Source organism: Oratosquilla oratoria, chromosome 6 (genome assembly GCF_046742065.1).
Source record: "Oratosquilla oratoria isolate Oo_2021 chromosome 6, ASM4674206v1, whole genome shotgun sequence".
NCBI classification, from domain to species: Eukaryota; Metazoa; Arthropoda; class Malacostraca; order Stomatopoda; family Squillidae; genus Oratosquilla; species Oratosquilla oratoria.
This window is the reverse complement of record NC_134782.1, coordinates 81,946,825-81,965,939: the sequence shown is the minus strand read 5'-3', so window position 1 is coordinate 81,965,939 and position 19,115 is coordinate 81,946,825. Positions and strand designations below refer to the sequence as shown.

Here is a 19,115-nt window from a genome sequence, read left to right as displayed (position 1 = left end):
TCAAATCTCACGTGCCACGCACCCGGTCGAATTTGCCGCCACTCCCGATGCACCACTATGTCTCACTCTCGCCCCAGCCATCGTCGAGGCAAGCCACGCTCCGCTGTTCCACCTCCACCATGCTGTGCAAATCCACCTCCGGCCCCACCCCTAAGAAACACATTTTCCTGCCTTTCAAAGATAAGCTTGAGCTTATAAGAAAGTGTGAGGCAGGTATGGCTCATTCTGCCGTTGCAGCAGAAATGGGTGTCCCAAGATCAACAGTATCAACGATTTGGAAGAACAGGGACAAGTACCACCAGGCCGCTGCATCAACATCTTCCACGACTTCCCTTGTTCTCTGTGGCTCAAGGGACTCCAGTCTCGACATGATGGAGGACACGTTGATCAAGTGGATAGAGGACAGGACACAACACAAGATGCCGATCAGCATGGGGCTCTAAAGGAGCGTACCTTGTCACTGTGGGAGGACTTGCAGGCCACAACATCCACCACCAAAAATGTACTGTACAGCAGCTTAATGTGTTTAATAAACAAAATTAGACATAAATGAAGCCTTTAATATTACAGATTGGTTACAAAATAGGACGAGGGAGTCATATGAGAGGTACAAAGAAAAGAAAAGAGAAGTAAAGCAAAAGGTAAAGGAGGCAAAGAGGAGAGCAGATGTGAAATGGGGTAAGAGTATGACAGAAAATTTTGAAAGTAATAAAAAGATGTTTTGGAAAGAAATTAAGAGAGGAAGAGGAGGCGAATCAAGTAGAGAAGAAAAGGTAAAAGGTGCAGATGGAGAGATGATAATGGAAGAGAAGGCAGTGAGGGGAAGATGGGCAGAATATTTTAGGGAGTTGCTAAATATGAAGGAGGATAGGGAGGGAAAGATAGTTGCAGTGGGAAATGCGAAGAAAATGAGAGTGATGAGTGAGGAGAATGGAGGAGAAATAAGGAAGGATGAGGTAAAGGCAGTTGTTAAGATGATGAAAGCAGGTAAGGCACCTGGTCTGGATGGATGCCATGCAGAATGTCTGAAAAAGGGAGGTACAGTGATGGTGGACTGGCTGGTGAGGTTATTTAATGTTTGCTGGAGAGAGGGTAGAGTGCCGGAGGACTGGAGGAATGCCTGTATAGTTCCTCTTTACAAGGGAAAAGGGGACAAGTGTGAATGTAGTAGTTTCAGAGGGATTAGCTTGTTAAGTGTAGTTGGGAAGGCTTATGGGAGGATCTTGATTGAGAGGATTAGGAGAGGAACAGAAGGAGTAATTGGTGAGGAGCAGTGTGGATTTAGGACAGGTAGAGGTTGTGTAGATCAGATTTTTGTGGTAAGACAGATATGTGAGAAAGCTATAGGTAAGGGGAAGGATGTTTTTTTGGCTTTTATGGATCTGGAAAAGGCTTATGATAGGGTAGACAGAAAGGCACTGTGGGAGGTTATGCAGATATATGGGATAAAAGGAAAGCTTCTTGGAGCTGTCAAGAGTTTTTATGAGAGTAGTAGAGCTTGTGTCAGGATTAGAAATGGAGAGAGTGAGTGGTTCGAGGTAAAGGTGGGACTTCATCAAGGATGCGTTATGTCGCCCTGGCTGTTCAACTTATACATGGATGGGGTAGTGCGAGAGGTAAATGCATGGGATTGTTTTGGATTGGAGATGGTTAAAGAAAATGGAGAAAAGTAGGAGGTGAGCCAGCTGTTGTTTGCGGACGACGCTACGCTTGTGGCAGGATCGGAGGAGGGATTGAGGAAGTTGGTGGCAGAGTTTGGGAGAGTATGTGATAGAAGAAAGCTAAAGATAAATGTGGGTAAAAGTAAGGTGATGAGATGTACAAGGGCTGAAAGTGGCAGTAGACTGGAAGTGAGCATTAAGGGAGAGCGACTGGAGGAAGTGGATAGTTTTAGATACTTGGGTGCAAATGTGGCAGGAAAAGGTGGAGTGAAGGTGGAGGTAGAATGTAGATTGAGAGAAGCAAGTAAATGCCTTGATGGATTAAAAAGTGTAATGAGGAATAGACATTTGGGAATGGATGCTAAGAGGAGATTGTATGAAGGAGTGATTGTGCCAACAGCACTGTATGGGGCAGAAACATGGAACATAAGAGAGGAAGAGAGAAGGAGTTTGAATGTGTTTGAGATGAGGTGTCTGAGAAGTATGATGGGGGTTACTAGGCTAGATAGAGTGAGAAATGAGGAGGTGAGGAGGAGAACAGGGGTGGAAAAGGAGCTGGGAGATAGGGTTGATGAAAGAATATTAGGATGGTTTGGACACATGGAAAGAATGAGTGAAGAAAGACTAGTAAAAGAGGTATGGAAGGCAGATGTGGAGGGAGTGAACATGAGGGGACGTCCTAGGATGAGGTGGATGGATGGGGTGAAGGGGGCTTTGGGGAAGAGGGGAATGTCTGTTGAGGAAGGACGGGAGAGGACAGAAGACAGGGGTGAATGGAGAATGGTTGTATATGGATGATGTGATTGCATGAGGTGGAATGGGCGGGGGGATGGGGGGTGAGGTAGTATGTGTGAGCAAAATTTGACGCAGCCCGAAGGGATTTCTCCCCATCCTCTCCTTTTATGCAATGGGGGGACGGAGAGGGGGGGTCGCCGATTTAATGAAGCGGCCTTGCTGTGGATGTGCTGTGTCTTGCGACACTGCTTCTGACCCAGGGCAGTGGACAAGGTGCAGGGATGACCCGTCATCCAGGAGGTGCTAAGATAAGAGGGAAGAGGGAGGGTGGAAGGGTTTGGAGTGTATTCAAGGATGGAATGGGTGGAAATGATTTTATGCCTATTCCTTTTTGGCTACCTCCCTTGTAAGGGGGAAAAAGCCTTGGTATATGTATGAATGTATGTAGTCTAAGTTAGTGTTTTTTTAGAGGTCGTAGTGATATTTTGGGGGGGGGGGGTCTGGGCTGGAGGTTGGTCCCTATCCCCCCTAATTACAATGTATTCCTATGGGAAAAACTGGATCATGATTCGACAAAACCCAGGTTCGACTGATGATAGACCACCCCATCCCTGTTGAATTGCGGTGACCCCCTGTAATCAATTATTCAGTCTGTTGCCCCATGGTCTCTCTTGCAGAAACCTGTGGCCATCAGGTAATTGGCAACAACCTCTGGGTGGGACCATAAGTCACTTAAGGAAGAGATAGTTTGTTGTTCTCTGGGAATTATTAGTGTGAAGCACTGTAGTATGAGGTTTTCTGTCTTCTGTGTGATGGTTGCATTTCTGGCAATTTGAATCTGTGGCCAAGTACATTTCGTGTTGGTGCCACTGCCTGGGGTATTGGCTGCATGTTATTGTGAGGTTAAAATTGCTCAGTAGCATGCAGCTGATACTTTAGGGTCTATATGGGGTGCCCCTATGGACCAGAGTCACACATCATTTTGTCTGTGATAGAGGAAATCTCTATTCATAGAGAAATGATGATACTTTATTATATTGCAACTGTCCCTCCATTATGCTGTTCTCCCACTCTTAATACTGTCTTGTACTACTTCTCTGAATATATATTTCCTTTTTTGCTGAACCCTGTAGTAGGGGACAAAGAATACTGCTACATAGAAAAGAGAGAGGGAGGGAGGGGTTGTGAATGGAAGTGGAGTGGGTGGGGACGAAATGGGTGGGAGTTGAATTATGCTTTTTGACTTTGGCTACCTCTCATGTGAGGGGGAAAAAGCCCTTGGTATATGTATGCATTGATTGCATATAAGTATGCAGTCAATAGTAAATATTCCAATATATTTCTTCCTGAATGACCTATGGGCCAACTTAGCAGTCATGGCTAGGCTCCTAAAAACCATGAGTATCCTACGAGAGATTCATGGTTACTAACTGGATAAGGGTGCACAAACACTGAGGATAACTGTTTTATGTGGTGAGTGATATAGGTCCAAATCATAGATTTACATTTAGAATTCCTGTCCCATGGAAACTCACCTTGAATCAACTATACCTCCCCTCCCTTATGCCACTACTAGCATGCAGAAACATTAAATTTACTATGGGTTACCAGAAGTAGGTGTGTCTATAGATGGGGATGTACTTTCGGAAGACTCTGGAGAAGTTGATGACCTGTCAATTTCTTCAATATTGCTACTCTTTCTATTATTGCTATTGTTGCTGTTCTCCTTGTTAGGTTCCACAATAAGAGTACAGCGCTGGTCATCCATACGTTTGCTCTGGAAGCGTGACAGCAACTCAAAGAAGTTCTCATCATCTATGCTTGATTCTTCATTTAAAGATGACTGAAAAAAATAACAGTTTTCAGATGAATGATGACTTTTAATCTATAATGAATTTATATCAATTTAGCACCAAAAACAAATGCAAGGCTGAATTGAAAAATAATTTATATTTTCATATAAGAGTTTACTGGCTTACAAAATCTTCTGAAAGAGTCAATGGTATTCAAAGTATTAAGTGTAATGATCTGGAGTAACAGAAATGGTAAGCAATAAAAGTCCAGTGAGTACTCTTTCTAAGAATATATTATCACATAGTCAGGAATTCCAAATCTGAGCCATAAAATGAGAAGCCTAGTCTAAAAAGAAATATTCATTGGGGTATCCTATATATCTATCTATATACCAACAGCTTTTTCCCCCTTATAAAGGAGGTAGCCAAGTCAAAGGCACATGTCTACTTCTACCAATTCCACTCCCATCCACCAACCTTTCCCCCTCTCATCTTAGCTCCTCATAGATGATGGGTCATCCCTGTATCCTGCCCACTGCCCTGGGTCAGAGGCAATGTAGCAAGATACAGTACATCCATAGCAAGGCTGCTTCACTTAACTGGTGACTGCCCCTCTCTGCCCCCTCATGCAGAAAAAGAGAAGATGGGAGAGAAATCACATGCCGACCATGGAACTGACAACACCTTCATCGTTGCGGTGCCCCAAAGAAGAGGATAAACAACGAAAAAGGAAACCTGGTTTGTATTGTATGGGAGGGGAGAAATCATGGGTGTCCAATATGATATCTCTGTAGTACTAGTTAAATGTATTAAGATGTAATTAGCAAAAAAAATTAAGGAAAATAACGAAAAGTCTGACTCGAACGACAACTTTGAACCAGAGTCCGAAAATTCTGACTCAAACGACAACTTCGAACCAGAGTCATCTAGTGGCGCCATGACAAACCACGATGTAAACAATCTTTGCGAAACTCCTGTGACCACGAGAGTATACAACAACGATGCTTTTTCAGGATTCAGTAAGTACGAAAGGAGGAGTTTAAGTCGAATCTTAGAGATAGAGAGGGAAATGAGCAAAAATAGGATATGGTGGGAGAATGAAATTATGGACTTAAGGAACAAAATCGTTGGACTAATGGATTGCTTAGCACAAGCAAACATTGAAATTTCCGACCTGAGAAAAACTTACTTGGATCTAAGAAACTAAATTAAGGAAATAAAAAATGGTATAAAAGAGCTGAAGAGTGAAAATGAAAAGAAGAGAATTAATGATACTACCAATAGCGAAAACTTAAAAAAAGAGGTAAACAACAAATACAAGAAATGACTGAAAAAATTGAAGAAAACTTAGGTGAAGAAAGTATCCGAAAGATTAAGAAATAGAAGAAAAACATTGAAAATAAAGAAATTGTTTTTAAAGAAATAATCCAACAGCAAATGCAGGAAAATGCAAAGGACACAATTATCCACGTAATTAATGAAAAATCAAATTGGGTCAGAGATACATTGGATAGGAAAAAATGCATTATGGTATATGGGCTGAAAGAAAAATATGGTCTAGCGAGGTACATGAGAGAAAAAGAAGAAAAAGAGACAGCAATAGCAATCTTAAAAGAAATTCAGGATGGAGCCCAAGATGCAAGGAAAGATGTAGATGATGCATATAGGATTGGTCACTATTCTAAGGATAGAAATCGACCCCTAAAAATAAAACTAAGATCACAAATGGTAGTTGAAGACATATTTGAAAAAGTAGGTAATTTGGCAAGGAGGGAAAAGTACAATAAGATATGGTTAAAAAGAGAAATGAGTATTGAGGAATTAGAAAAAAGAGAAGACACTAAGAGATGAAGCAAAGAAAAAAAACTTGAAGAGAACAGAGACCGAAAGCAAGGAATTCTATTGGAGAGTAATTGACATGAGACTGAGGAAATGGTACATCAGAATGGGTGGGGAAAAAAAAAAAAAAAAAAAAAAAAAAAAAAAAAAATGGAGAAAGAAAAAAATTGAAAGTGGCCTATACTAACATTGATGGATTAATTTCAGGACTGAATGAACTTAATGATTACCTGCTAGTAGAAAAACTAGACGTAATGGGAATTGTGGAGACTAAACTAAAAGGTGAAATACCACCCATCGATGTTGGACATGGACTATACAATTACTGGTTTAAAAACAGAGACAAGAAACAGGGAGGAGGAATCATGTTCTTGGCTAAGAAAAACTTGAATGTGACAAAAATTGCGAAGGGCAAAGGTAATGTAGAACTGATCATGATAAAAGTCGAAGACAAGGACATGAAAAGTAGAAAGTTTGTGGTGACTTATGTACCCCCAAAAACGAATGCTTGGAAAGAGAACAAGCGTACGAAAATGCTAGAAGATACAAGACAATCATTAAATGAGATACTAATGGGCGGGGGCAATCTGGTAATTATGAGGAACTTCAATTGCAAAGAAATTTGTTGGGAGATCATGACAGTGAGAGGAGAAGACTTGTGGGCTAATGTACTACTGAACATGAACATGGAACATACAATGACTTAGTGGGTCAGTGAAAACACCAGATACAGAAATAACGAGCCGTCGAAACTAGATTTAATTTTTACAACAGAACCTGAAATTGTGGATCAAATCCAATACAAGACACCAATTGGAAAGAGTGACCATATACTCATTGAGACTGAACTAAAGGAAGAAATATACATGGAGAGAAATGAAAAGCATAGGAAAGGAAGATTGATGTACAACAAAACGGACTTTGGAAACTAAAGAAATTCTTCCAGAATGCAAATTGGGAAAAATTTTACATGGAATAGACAAAAGTGGAAGAGAAATGGGATATCTTGATGGATACTTACAATGAAGGGGTGAATAGGCATGTACCAAAACAGAAGCTAGAGAGAGTGTACATTAAATGCTGGTTCAACATAAGATGCAGTGAGGCAAAAGATAGAAGGGACAGATCTTGGAAAAGATGGAGAAAGGATAAAAAACCTGGAAAATGGCAAGTATATATAAACCATAGAAAAGAGTATGTTAAAGTGTGAAGCAAAGAAAAAAGGAACCATGAAAAGGACATTATAGATAAATGCAAAGAGGAACCCAAGCTATTCTATCAATACGTAAATGGTAAACTTAAAAACAAACAGGAAATGGTGAAACTACACCAAGGGAAGACAGAAAACACAGAAGAATTAGAAATGGCCAAAATCATGAATAATCACTTCAAATCTGTTTTCACTAGAGAGAAAGCAAAATGCTGGGACGAAGGAAATGAAAGGCGATCTCCCCCCATGAGTGAGATAAATATAACACAAAAAGAAATAATGGAACATCTATAAAACCTTGACGTCAGGAAATCACATGGCCCGGATGGAATTGTAAATTGGATTCTAAAAGAATGCAAAGAACTAACGGACAAAATACATAACATAATAAGTTGCTCACTTAAAGAAGGAAAAATACCAAAAGACTGGAAAAATGCTAACACTGTACCAATATATAAAGGAGGAAACAAGGAAGAACCAACTTACAGGCCAGTCACACTAACAAGCACTATAGCCAAAATTTGTGAGAAAATCATCAAGAATAGATGGGTAAAACACCTAGAGGACAATAATATAATAAACCCAAGACAATTTGGGTTCAGACTAAGAAGACTATGTCCCACAAACTTAATATGTTTCTACTCAAGATTAATAGACATAGCGCAAGAAAAGAATGGATGGGCTGATTGTGCCTTCCTGGACTTACAAAAAGCTTTTGACAAAGTACCACACAAAAAATTATTAAAGAAACTCGAACATATAGGAGAGATACAAGGGAACCTACTAAAATGGATGGAGGACTTCCTGATTGGAAGAAAGATGAAAGTAGTGCTCAGAGAAAAATATTCAGATTGGAAAGAGGTGATCAGTGGAGAAGTGCAAGGATCTATATTGGCTCCAATAATGTTTGCTATTTATGTGAATGACATAGATGATGATGTGAAATGTTACATGAGCTTCTTTGCAGATGATGCCAAACTGTTAAGGAAAGTAAAAACTGAAAAGGATTGCGAATCACTGTAGGAAGACCTGAATAAGGTATGGAACTGGAGTCAGAAATGGGAGGTGGACTTCAATATTAAGAAGTGTAGCATAATGGAGTTCGGAAAAAGTAAAAATAGAATATCAGGACAATATAAAATTAGAACTAAGGAGGTAAAGAAGGAAAGATCCAAAAAAGATTTGGGTGTAATTATCTCAAACAACTTTTCCTATGATAACCAGATAAACAAAATTGTCGGAGAATCCTACAACTTGCTAAGATAAATGAAAGTGGCATTTACATATTGGTCACACTGATAAGGCCTAGACTAGAATATGCGGCAACATTGTGGTCACCCAGTACCAAAAAGAATATAAAGAAAATAGAAAGAATCCAGAGAGCAGCCACAAAAATGGCACCTGCACTTGCAAACTTGTCATATGAGGAGAGATTGGCTAAACTGGAGTTACTGACTCTGGAGTAAAGAAGAGAAAGAGGTGACCTACTGACCATCTACAGAATCATGAAGGGCACAGAAATACTTGATAGAGAGGACTTGTTAAACTGGGACAAGAGAAACACAAGAGGACATGGAAAGAAAATAAAAAAACATAGCTACAGAAGAGATCTGAAGAAAAACAGTTTTCCACATAGAGTGGTGGACACTTGGAACAAACTGGACAAAAAAATAGTGTGCGCAAAAACCATTCATGAGTTTAAGAGCAAACTAGACACTACGAGATACAAAGGCGGGACACCACGAGCGTAGCTCCCCTTCCCGCAAACTACAACTAGGTAAATACATAAGCACCCACTACCCCTATCCCCTGCTCCTCCATTCCTTTCATAACAGTATCATCTATACACAGTTACTCTCCACTCATCTCTATCTCCTACCTTCTCCCTTGCTCAACAGACACTCCCCTCTTTCTCAATGTCCCCCCCTCACCCCATCCATTCATCTCATCCTTGATCATCCCCTCAAGTTTACTCCCTCCACCTCTGCCTTCCACACCTTTTACAAATCTTTCATCACTCTTTTTTTTCCATGTGTCCAAACCATCCCAATAATCCTGGAATCCTGGTATCCTGAAACTTGAAATTATTTGTTCATGGAGGCCATTCAAGTTCTAAAAAGTTTGAGTTCCTTTAGTCTCATTTGAAGTTAATGTAACATATTCAGTACACTAGAATTGTTCCTTGTATTTTTCACATTTTAATTCTAAGAAAATGGTTAGTGTTCTAGGTTACTATCTTTTTATCAAAGCACACATGCTGAATGCAGTATTATATGACATGGCTTTCTTTATTTGTGTTCGAGTTTCAAGAAAAGTTAAACTTCTGGGGCAAAAATTGCTAAAATAAATATATAAAAAAAGTAATTATATAAATAATAATAATGATAATATTAATAAAATGAAAATGAAAATTAATAATAGTAACAATAATAATGATAATACAGTAATAATAATGATAATAATAATAATAATAATAATAATAATAAAAACAATAATAATAATCTATCTATATACCAAGAGCTTTTTCCCCCTTGTAAGGGAGGTAGCCATCTAATCATGTACTTAAGGGGGTACGCGACACCTGGGGGGGTGAATTTGGTCAAGATATGGCATTTTTCAAAACTGTGTTCAAAATGTTCGTACACCACTTAGAAATAAATCCCGACAAATAATTTTCCAGCCGCGCACAATTTAAAGGTCCTGGGTGAGGATTAAAGGGACAGATTTAAAGGCGCAACCCACACTAGAAGGAGGCGTGCCACTTAGGACCTTCAGGCGCAGCGAATAACGTTGAAATTTGATTGAATTTACACTCGCCCAGTGTATCAACGGCCAATACGATTGTGGAGGGGAAGGGAGGAAGGTGGAGGGAGAATATTTTGCCAACTTTGTGCGAAACTAAGCGTTAGTTACCGGCTAGCTCTGAAAAGGGAAGTACGCATGTCTCATGAGCTCTCATTGCAATCTATTACTTTAGCTAGTACATATTACTCTTTAGTACAGTCATCATGGGTAGCAAAAAGAACAAAAGAACATCACAATGACAAAAAACAGCAGTTAAAGATGGCAAGCAGTCAAAGACGACTAAAGATCTCACCACCTCTCACTCCACCACCGCCCTCACCTGCACCTCTGTGACGGTGACAGAGGTAAAGGACAACATTAGACTAAACAATTCAAAGAGGAAGATTAAATCCAAAGAAGAAAGCAAGAGGAAAAAGATCAAGGCTATACAGGAAGAAGAAAGAAGAAGGGACATCATATGATGCTGGAGGGGGTGCCCTACCAACATAGATTGGCGAGGGGAATCTGATGAGGAAAGAGAAGGTGCCCACTACTGGAAAATAAACCTCTTTCCAATGATTTAGATACCCTGAAGACCCCCAGCAGAGAGGTTTCATATGAAGAAACCGCCAAAGGTGCAAAAAAGCAAATTATATGATGTTGTCGTCTGTGCGTCGTCACTACTGTGACATACTTATACTTTAGTTTTTCAGTATTTAAAGTACTTATAATTAAAATATGTTGATAATTTTTACTGTACTTACTTATTATATAATAAGAATTAAGCCATGAAAAAATCAGTCAAATTGGTGAAACTATAAGCAAGTTACAGATATATTCATATTTCAAGTTGCCATATCTCCGTTCGATATTTTTCTACTTTTTTTTAATCATAAAAAATCTAATATACATTAGATTTAAATGAAACTTACAGGGAATATTACTTTTAGTAACTGCTAGGGCCGATCCTTCGAATATTTTGAATAGGATGAAAGAGTTCGGAGTAATAATGGAAACGAGCAAAAAAATTGTATTTTTCACGATTTTTGCCAGCCATTAAAATTGAAATGCCTGTATGCAAAAGTATAAAGGAAATTGTTCAATTACTCAATGACCGGCCCTAGGTGTGCCTACTGACTAATCATAGCCAAAATATAAAACAAATTGGTCCACGTATTATGGTGCTGTGCACTTTTAAATGTCGCTACTGGTATACGTACATGTGTACATGTGTACATATGTACATGTGTACATACATCATTCTGCTTCACCTAAAATGTAGGCAATATGGATACCTATTTACCTGAGAAGTTTCAGCTCTTTACTCTAAATATTTTAGAAAATGACCTCCAGGTGTCGCGTACCCCCTTAATACCACCAATTTCACTACCATCCACTAACCTTTCTCTCTCATCATAGGTCCTCATGGATGACAGGTCATCCCTGTAACCTGCCCACTCCCCTGGATCAGGAGCAAAGTAGCAAGACACAGTATATCCACAGCAAGGCTGCTTCACTTAAGGGGGGTCACCCTGGTGAATTTTTCACAAATATTTTTTAAATTTCACCTCTCAGTTTTCTTCGCTCATCCTGTCATTGCGATTTTTTTTTTCTTTTTTAATTAAATTCCCCCCCCCCACACCATTTTGAAATTACTTGGGCGTCATAGCATGATGCGTGCACTAGAAAATGAGGTATCATTCAATGCTTATACATACATACATATACCAAAAGCTTTTTCCCCCTACACGGGGGGTAGCCAAAAAGAAAAAGGCATAGCAACCACTTCCACCCATCCCATTTCCTATATATTCCACTCCCCTCCACCCTTCTCCCTCTTATCTTGGCACCTCCTGGATGATGGGTCATCCCTGCATCTTGTCCACTGCCCTGGGTCAGAATAAAAAAAAAAGAAAAAAAAAAAGAAAGAAAAAAAAGCATTTCTTTTTATAAAAAAAAAACTTGTTTTTTATGATTTTTTTTTTTTAATCTCGTCCAAATTTGTTCAGATATTAAATATTTAGTATATTAAAACAGGTGCAAGTATGTTATTCATCCCTCCACATATGTGCATCTACCTTATTCAAAGAGGCATTAGACAAAGTATAAAAATAAACAAGTAATTGACCATTTTAGTCACTGTCAGATGCTGCAAGCCTGCAACAAGTGTAGATACTGTATATGGGCCAGTATGGCTATTGGCTGGCTACCTTTTATCTTAGCATACTCTTCAAAGATTAAACACTCCAATTTCCCATGACCCTGGACATTGCCTAAACACAGATCCACCACTTGGACAGTGGAAAAGGGGTTAACATAGTAATGGGGGGAAACTGTTGTACTCCCCGCCACCCATCAAGGCTCAGAACTTACTTTCTACCTGACTTTTTGCTCACTATACCTTAACTTTAATGTACAATCATGCACAAGTCCTTGAGATGCAACTCAGAAAAAAATGGTTTTTTATTTTTTTTATTTTTGAAAAAAAAAAAAAAAACAACTTGGATATTTTCATTTTTTTATGCATTTTGTTTTAAAATAATTCAGCAAGGAAAAGAACCGTATTACAATAATTTTTCTATGTTAGAATATCAAATAAATCAATATACCCCTCATTTAAGGTTTTCTATGGTGTTAGGGCACTTTCATTTTCTGTGGTTTCATGTTTTGATGTGTTTTATTTATTTTACAATGTACAGTTGCCCCACTTAGTTTTGGCACAGTTTTAAAAATGTTTCAGACAAGAATAGCAACTCGCCCAGTATTCTTTATTTATCACATTTTCATGTCTGTTCATTTACATGGTTTTTTTTTTTTTTGCTAAATAGTAACTACCTTAAAAAAATGTGGCAAACAACGAAATACTCAAAATGGTGTAGCAGACGATACATTTTTCTTGACTTATTAATGACATCTATCACTCTTATTTGACAAGTAATACGATTAATATACGTTGCAGAGGAGAGAGAGAGAGAGAGAGAACGCAGGAATCCGTTCACGTAGTGGTCGATGGTAGACTAACAACCAGCTTCAAGCTGTGAGTGGTGTTGAGTGCAGTGACAAACTAACCAAAACTAACTCGTATACTTATAAGTTATGTTATAACCCTATTATTAAATCAATTATTTTCATTTATTTATTCAGCAGAGGGCTTGTGATCCAATTATGTTATGTATGATTGTAGGTTAAAGTTAAGGGATAGCGAGCAAAAAGTCAGGTAGAAAGTAAGCTCTGAGCCTTGATGGGTGGCGGGGAGTACAACAGTTTCCCCCCATTACTATGTTAACCCCTTTTCCACTGTCCAAGTGGCGGATCTGTGTTTAGGCAATGTCCAGGGTCACTATGGGAAATTGGAGTGTTTAATCTTTGAAGAGTATGCTAAGATAAAAGGTAAATTTTGTAAGGTAGCCAGCCAATAGCCATACTGGCCCATATACAGTATCTACACTTGTTGCAGGCTTGCAGCATCTGACAGTGACTTTATATGGTCAATTACTTGTTTATTTTTATACTCTGTCTAATGCCTCTTTGAATAAGATAGATGCACATATGTGGAGGGATGAATAACATACTTGCACCTGTTTTTATATACTAAATATTTAATATCTGAACAAATTTGGACGAGATAAAAAAAAATCATAAAAAACAAGTTTTTTATAAAAAAAAGCAATAAAAAATGTTTTTTTTTGCATCACAATTAACATAACATAATTGGATCACAAGCCCTCTGCTGAATAAATAAATGAAAATAATTGATTTAATAATAGGGTTATAACATAACTTATAAGTATACGAGTTAGTTTTGGTTAGTTTGTCACTGCACTCAACACCATTCACAGCTTGAAGCTGATTGTTAGTCTGCCATCGACCACTACGTGAACGAATTCCTGCGTTCTCTCTCTCTCTCCTCTGCAACGTATATTAATCATATTACTTGTCAAATAAGAGTGATAGATGTCATTAGTAAGTCAAGAAAAATGTGTCGTCTGCTACACCATTTTGAGTATTTTGCTGTTTGCCACATTTTTTAAGGTAGTTACTATTTAGCAAAGAAAAAAACAAAAACAAAAAACAAAGTATGTAAATGAACAGACATGAAAATGTAATAAAAAAAGAATACTGGGCGAGTTGCTATTCTTGTCCAAAACATTTTTAAAACTGTGCCAAAACTAAGTGGGGCAACTGTACATTGTAAAATGAATAAAACATATCAAAACATGAAACCACAGAAAATGGAAGTGCCCTAACACCATAGAAAACCTTAAGTGATGGGTATATTGATTTATTTGATATTCTAACATAGAAAAATTATTGTAATATGGTTCTTTTCCTTGCTGAGTTATTTTAGAATAATATATATATAAGAATGAAAATATCCATGCTTTTTTTTGTCAAGGTTAAAAACAAAAAAACAAAAAACAAAAAAACTTTTTTTGAGTTGCATCTCTAGGCCACTTCATAAAATCGGCGATCCCCCCTCTCCGTCCCCCCATGCAGAAAAGGAGATGACAGGGAGAAATCCCTTTGGGCTGCATCAAATTTTTTCTCATACATACTTTCTCATCCCCCACCCACTCCCCCTCATGCATCACAGCATCATCTATACACAACCCCTCTCCATTCACCCCATCTTCTGTCCTCTCCCGTCCTTCCTCCACAGACATTCCTCTCTTCTGTAATGCCCCTTTTACCCCATCCATCCATCTCATCCTAGGACGCCCCCTCATATTCACTCCTTCCACCTATGCCTTCCACACTTCTTTTACTAATCTTTCTTCACTCATTCTTTCCATGTGTCCAAACCATCCTAATACTCTTTCATCAACCCTATCTCCCAGTTCCCTTTCCACCCCTGTTCTCCTCCTCACCTCCTCATTTCTCACTCTATCCAGCCTAGTAACCCCTATCATGCTTCCCAGACATTTAATCTCAAACACATTCAAACTCCTTCTCTCTTCCTCTCTCATGTTTCATGTTTCTGCCCCATACAATGCTGTTGGCACAATCACTCCTTCATATAACCTCCTCTTAGCATCCATTCCCAGATGTCTATCTCTCATTACACTTTTCAATCCACCAAGGCATTTACTCGCTTCTCTCAATCAACATTTTACCTCCACCCCCACTCCTCCCTTTCCTGTCACATTCACACCCAAGTATCTAAGACTATCCACTTCCTCCAGTCTTTCACCCTTAATGCTCACTTCCAGCCTGCTGTCACTCTCTCCCTTTGTACATCTCATCACCTTACTTTTGCCCACATTTATCTTTAGCTTCCTTCTTTCACACATCTTCTCAAACTCTGTCACTAACTTCCTCAATCCCTCCTTTGATCCTGCTACAAGTGCAGTGTCGTCAGCAAACAACAACTGGGCCACCTCCCACTTTTCTCCATTTTCTTTAATCATCTCCAACCCCTGACCCACGACCCTTGCATTCACCTTTTGCACCACCCCATCCATGTAATGATTGAACAGCCAGGGCAACATAACACATCCCTGATGAAGTCCCACCTTTACCTCAAACCATTCACTCTCTCTATTTCTAATCCTAACACAAGCTCTACTACTCTCGTAGAAACTCTTGACTGCTCTTAACAGCTTTCCTCCTTTCCCATATATCTGCAGTACCTCCCACAGTGCCTTCCTGTCTACCCTGTCATAAGCCTTTTCCAGATCCATAAAAGCCAAAAAAACATCCTTACTTTTTCCTATAGCTTTCTCACATACCTGTCTTACCACAAAAATCTGATCTACAGAACCCCTACCTGTCCTAAACCCGCACTGTTCCTCACCAATTACTCCCTCTGTTCCTCTCCTAATCCTCTCAATCAAGACCCTCCCATAAGCCTTCCCAACTACATTCAACAAGCTGATCCCTCTGAAACTACTACACTCACACTTGTCCCCCTTTCCCTTGTAAAGCAGAACTATACAGGCACTCCTCCAGTCCTCCGGCACTCTACCCTCTCTTAAACAAACATTAAATAACCTCACCAGCCAGTCCACCATAACTGTACCTCCTTTCTTCAGACATTCTGCATGGCATCCATCCAGACCAGGTGCCTTACCTGCTCTCATCATCTTAACAGCTGCTTTCACTTCATCCTTCCCTATTTCTCCTCCATTTTCTTCACTCATCACTCTCATTTTCTTAGCGCTTCCCACTGCAACTACCTTTCCCTCCTATCCTCCTTCACATTTAGTAACTCCCTAAAATACTCTGCCCACCTTCCTCTCACTGCCTTCTCTTCCATTATCATCTCTCCATCTGCACCTTTTACCTTTTCTTCTCTACTTGATTTGCCTCCTCTTTCTCTTTTAATTTCCTTCCAAAACATTTTTTTATTGCTTTCAAAAATTTCTGTCATACTCTTACCCCATTTCACATCTGCTCTCCTCTTTACTTCCTTTATCTTATGCTTAACTTCTCTTTACTTTGTACCTCTCATATGATTCCCTCGTCCTAATTTGTAGCCAATCTATAAATGCCTGCTTCTTCTCTTCTACAACTTTCTTTGTTTCCTCATCCCACCACTCACTACCCTTCCTTCTATTTCCTCCCTCCCTCCTTGTTCCACACACCATCTTTGCACACCTTATGACTCCCTCCTTGAACCATCCCCATTCCTCCTCCACTCCTAGTTCTACTCTATCCTTTACTCCCTCCCACTTCTCTTTCAGCTTCTTCTTATACTCATTCTCCTTTTTTTTCTCATTTAAGCAGTTCACTAGAAGTACCTCCCTCCATTCTGCCCTTTTCCTCTTTCTCCACCTATTCTCCACTCTCAATTTACCTTCCACCAGAAAATTATCTGATATTCCTCCACTCTCTCCCCTTAGAACATGAACATCCTTAACTCTTCCTACCACACTCCTGGTCACCACTATATAGTCCATTAACGCTCTATCTGCCACCCTTCCATCCACCACCCTCTCCCATTTGTACTTATGCTTGACTTTCTTCCTAAACACTGTATTTGCTATCATCAACTCTCTTTCAAGACACATCTCCACCATCATTTCTCCACTACGATTTTTACCTGGAACTCCATACTTCCCAATCACTCCATCTATTGGTTCATTTCCTACCCTAGCATTAAGGTCTCCCAATACAACTACATTGACATTTCTCCCTAATCCCTCTATGCACTCATTTATATCTACCCAAAAAGCCTCCCTTTCCTCTACACTCTTCTCACTACCAGGTCCATACGCACTTACAAAAACCCACATCTCCCTTCCCAGCTTCACCTTCATCCACATCAACCTTGATGAAACCTCCTTCCACTCCACTACCCACTTACTTATCTCTTCACTTACTAGTATAGCCACCCCTTCTCTCCCTCGTCCCCTCTTCACTCCTGAGTACCTCCCAGCTACACTCCCAAACTCACAATTGCCCTTTCCTTTCATTTTAGTTTCACTCAAAGCCAGTACATCCATCTTTCTTCTCACAAACATACTGCCTATCTCTTCCCTTTTACTCTCATCTGTACCACATCCACGCACATTAAAAGACCCAAACCTTAGGGTACTGGTTGGAAAACTCCCAGACCCTCTTATGCCTTTTCTTCTTTTTTTAGGAATGTCCCCTTTTGGGGCTACAGGTAGGACTTCTAATCCCATCCCCTGTCCTGTTTTTTGTCAAGTGGAAAGACTTGGTGGTAGCATTCTCTTCCCCCACCACAGGGTAGGCAAAAAAAGGAAATGAATATTCAGAGAAATGGTACAGGACAGTAACAAGGGGTTGGGGGACAGCATAATGGAGGGATAGTCGTAGTATAAAAGTGTCATAATTTCTCTTTGAAGAGAGTTTTCCTCTATCACAGACAAAATGATGTGTGGCTCTGGTTCATAGGGGCACCCCATGTAGACCCTAAAGTATCAACTGCATGCTACTTTGCCACAATAACATGCAGCCAATACCCCAGACAGGTAGAACTATCATTAAAATGTTTTTTCTTTATATAAATTTCGACAAATGGCATAATTTCTCCACAATGTATGGTCTTCCTAGCTAGGCCTCTTCAGTACCTATGTAGACATCAGAGAGGTTGTTATGCTGTGTTCCTGCAATATTTCTCTTATATTCATCTTGCAAGATGACCTGCAAATGTAAGCTTGCAATAGTGAAGATATCCAACCTCAAGAAGGGTAAAGGGAGAAAGAAAAGGCATCAAGACTCTTCAAACCAAGGAAAAACTAACAGAGATGAAGGGGAGTGTATTATTGCTGCCCGGCTTATCACCTATGAGTGATTAATATTTTCTTTAGAAAGGGGGACCAAATGCCTCACTATTCTCCACTAAGTCAACAATATAAACACAATCATATGTGAAAATTTCATGCCAATCAGAGGAATACACATGGCAGGACAGAAAAAAAAAAAAAAAAAAAAAAAAAAAAAAAAAATAAACCGATATCTCTCTTCTTCTTTTATGTTCTATGTTTCTTCCCCATACAGTGCTGTTGACACAATCACTCCTTCACACAGTCTACTCTTAGCATCCATTCCCAGATGTCTATTTCTCATTACACATTTTAATCCACCAAGGCATTTACCTTCCCTCAATCTAGATCCTACCTCCACCTCCACTCCTTTTCCTGCCCAAGTATCTAAAACTATCCACTTCCTCCAGTCCCTCTCCCTTAATATTCACTTCCAGTCTGGTGCCATCTCATCACCTTTTCCCCCACATTTAACTTCAACTTCCTTCTTTCACACACTTTCCCAAACTCTCTCACTAACTTCCTTGATCCCTCCTCTGATTCTGCTACAAGTGCAGTGTTGTCTGCAAACAACAGCTGGTTTATCTCCCACTTTTCTCCATATTCTTTAATCATCTCCAATCTCTGACCCACCACACTTACATTTACCTTTCACACCACCCCATCCATGTATAAATTGAACAGCCAGGGTGACATAACACATCCCTGATGAAGTCTCACCTTCAAACCACTCACTCTCTCCATTTTTTATCCTGACACACGCTCTACTACTCCTGTAAAAATTCTTGACAGTTTCTAAAAGCTTTCCTCCTATCCCATATATCTGCACTACCTCCCACAGTGCCTTCCAGTCTACCCTGTC

The 19,115-nt window shown here is 39.5% G+C and overlaps 1 protein-coding gene across 7 annotated transcripts in view; it reads right to left on the bottom strand.

Annotated features, from left to right (window-relative positions):
• Positions 1 to 19,115, bottom strand: part of LOC143026661 (G-protein-signaling modulator 2-like) — a 235,417-nt gene that overhangs the window by 33,058 nt on the left and 183,244 nt on the right. For all 7 annotated transcript variants that reach the window (XM_076187429.1, XM_076187428.1, XM_076187425.1 and 4 more), the window contains one exon: positions 4,005 to 4,239. In XM_076187429.1, the coding sequence (XP_076043544.1) occupies positions 4,005 to 4,239 (235 nt within the window). The remainder of the gene's footprint in view (positions 1 to 4,004; positions 4,240 to 19,115) is intronic.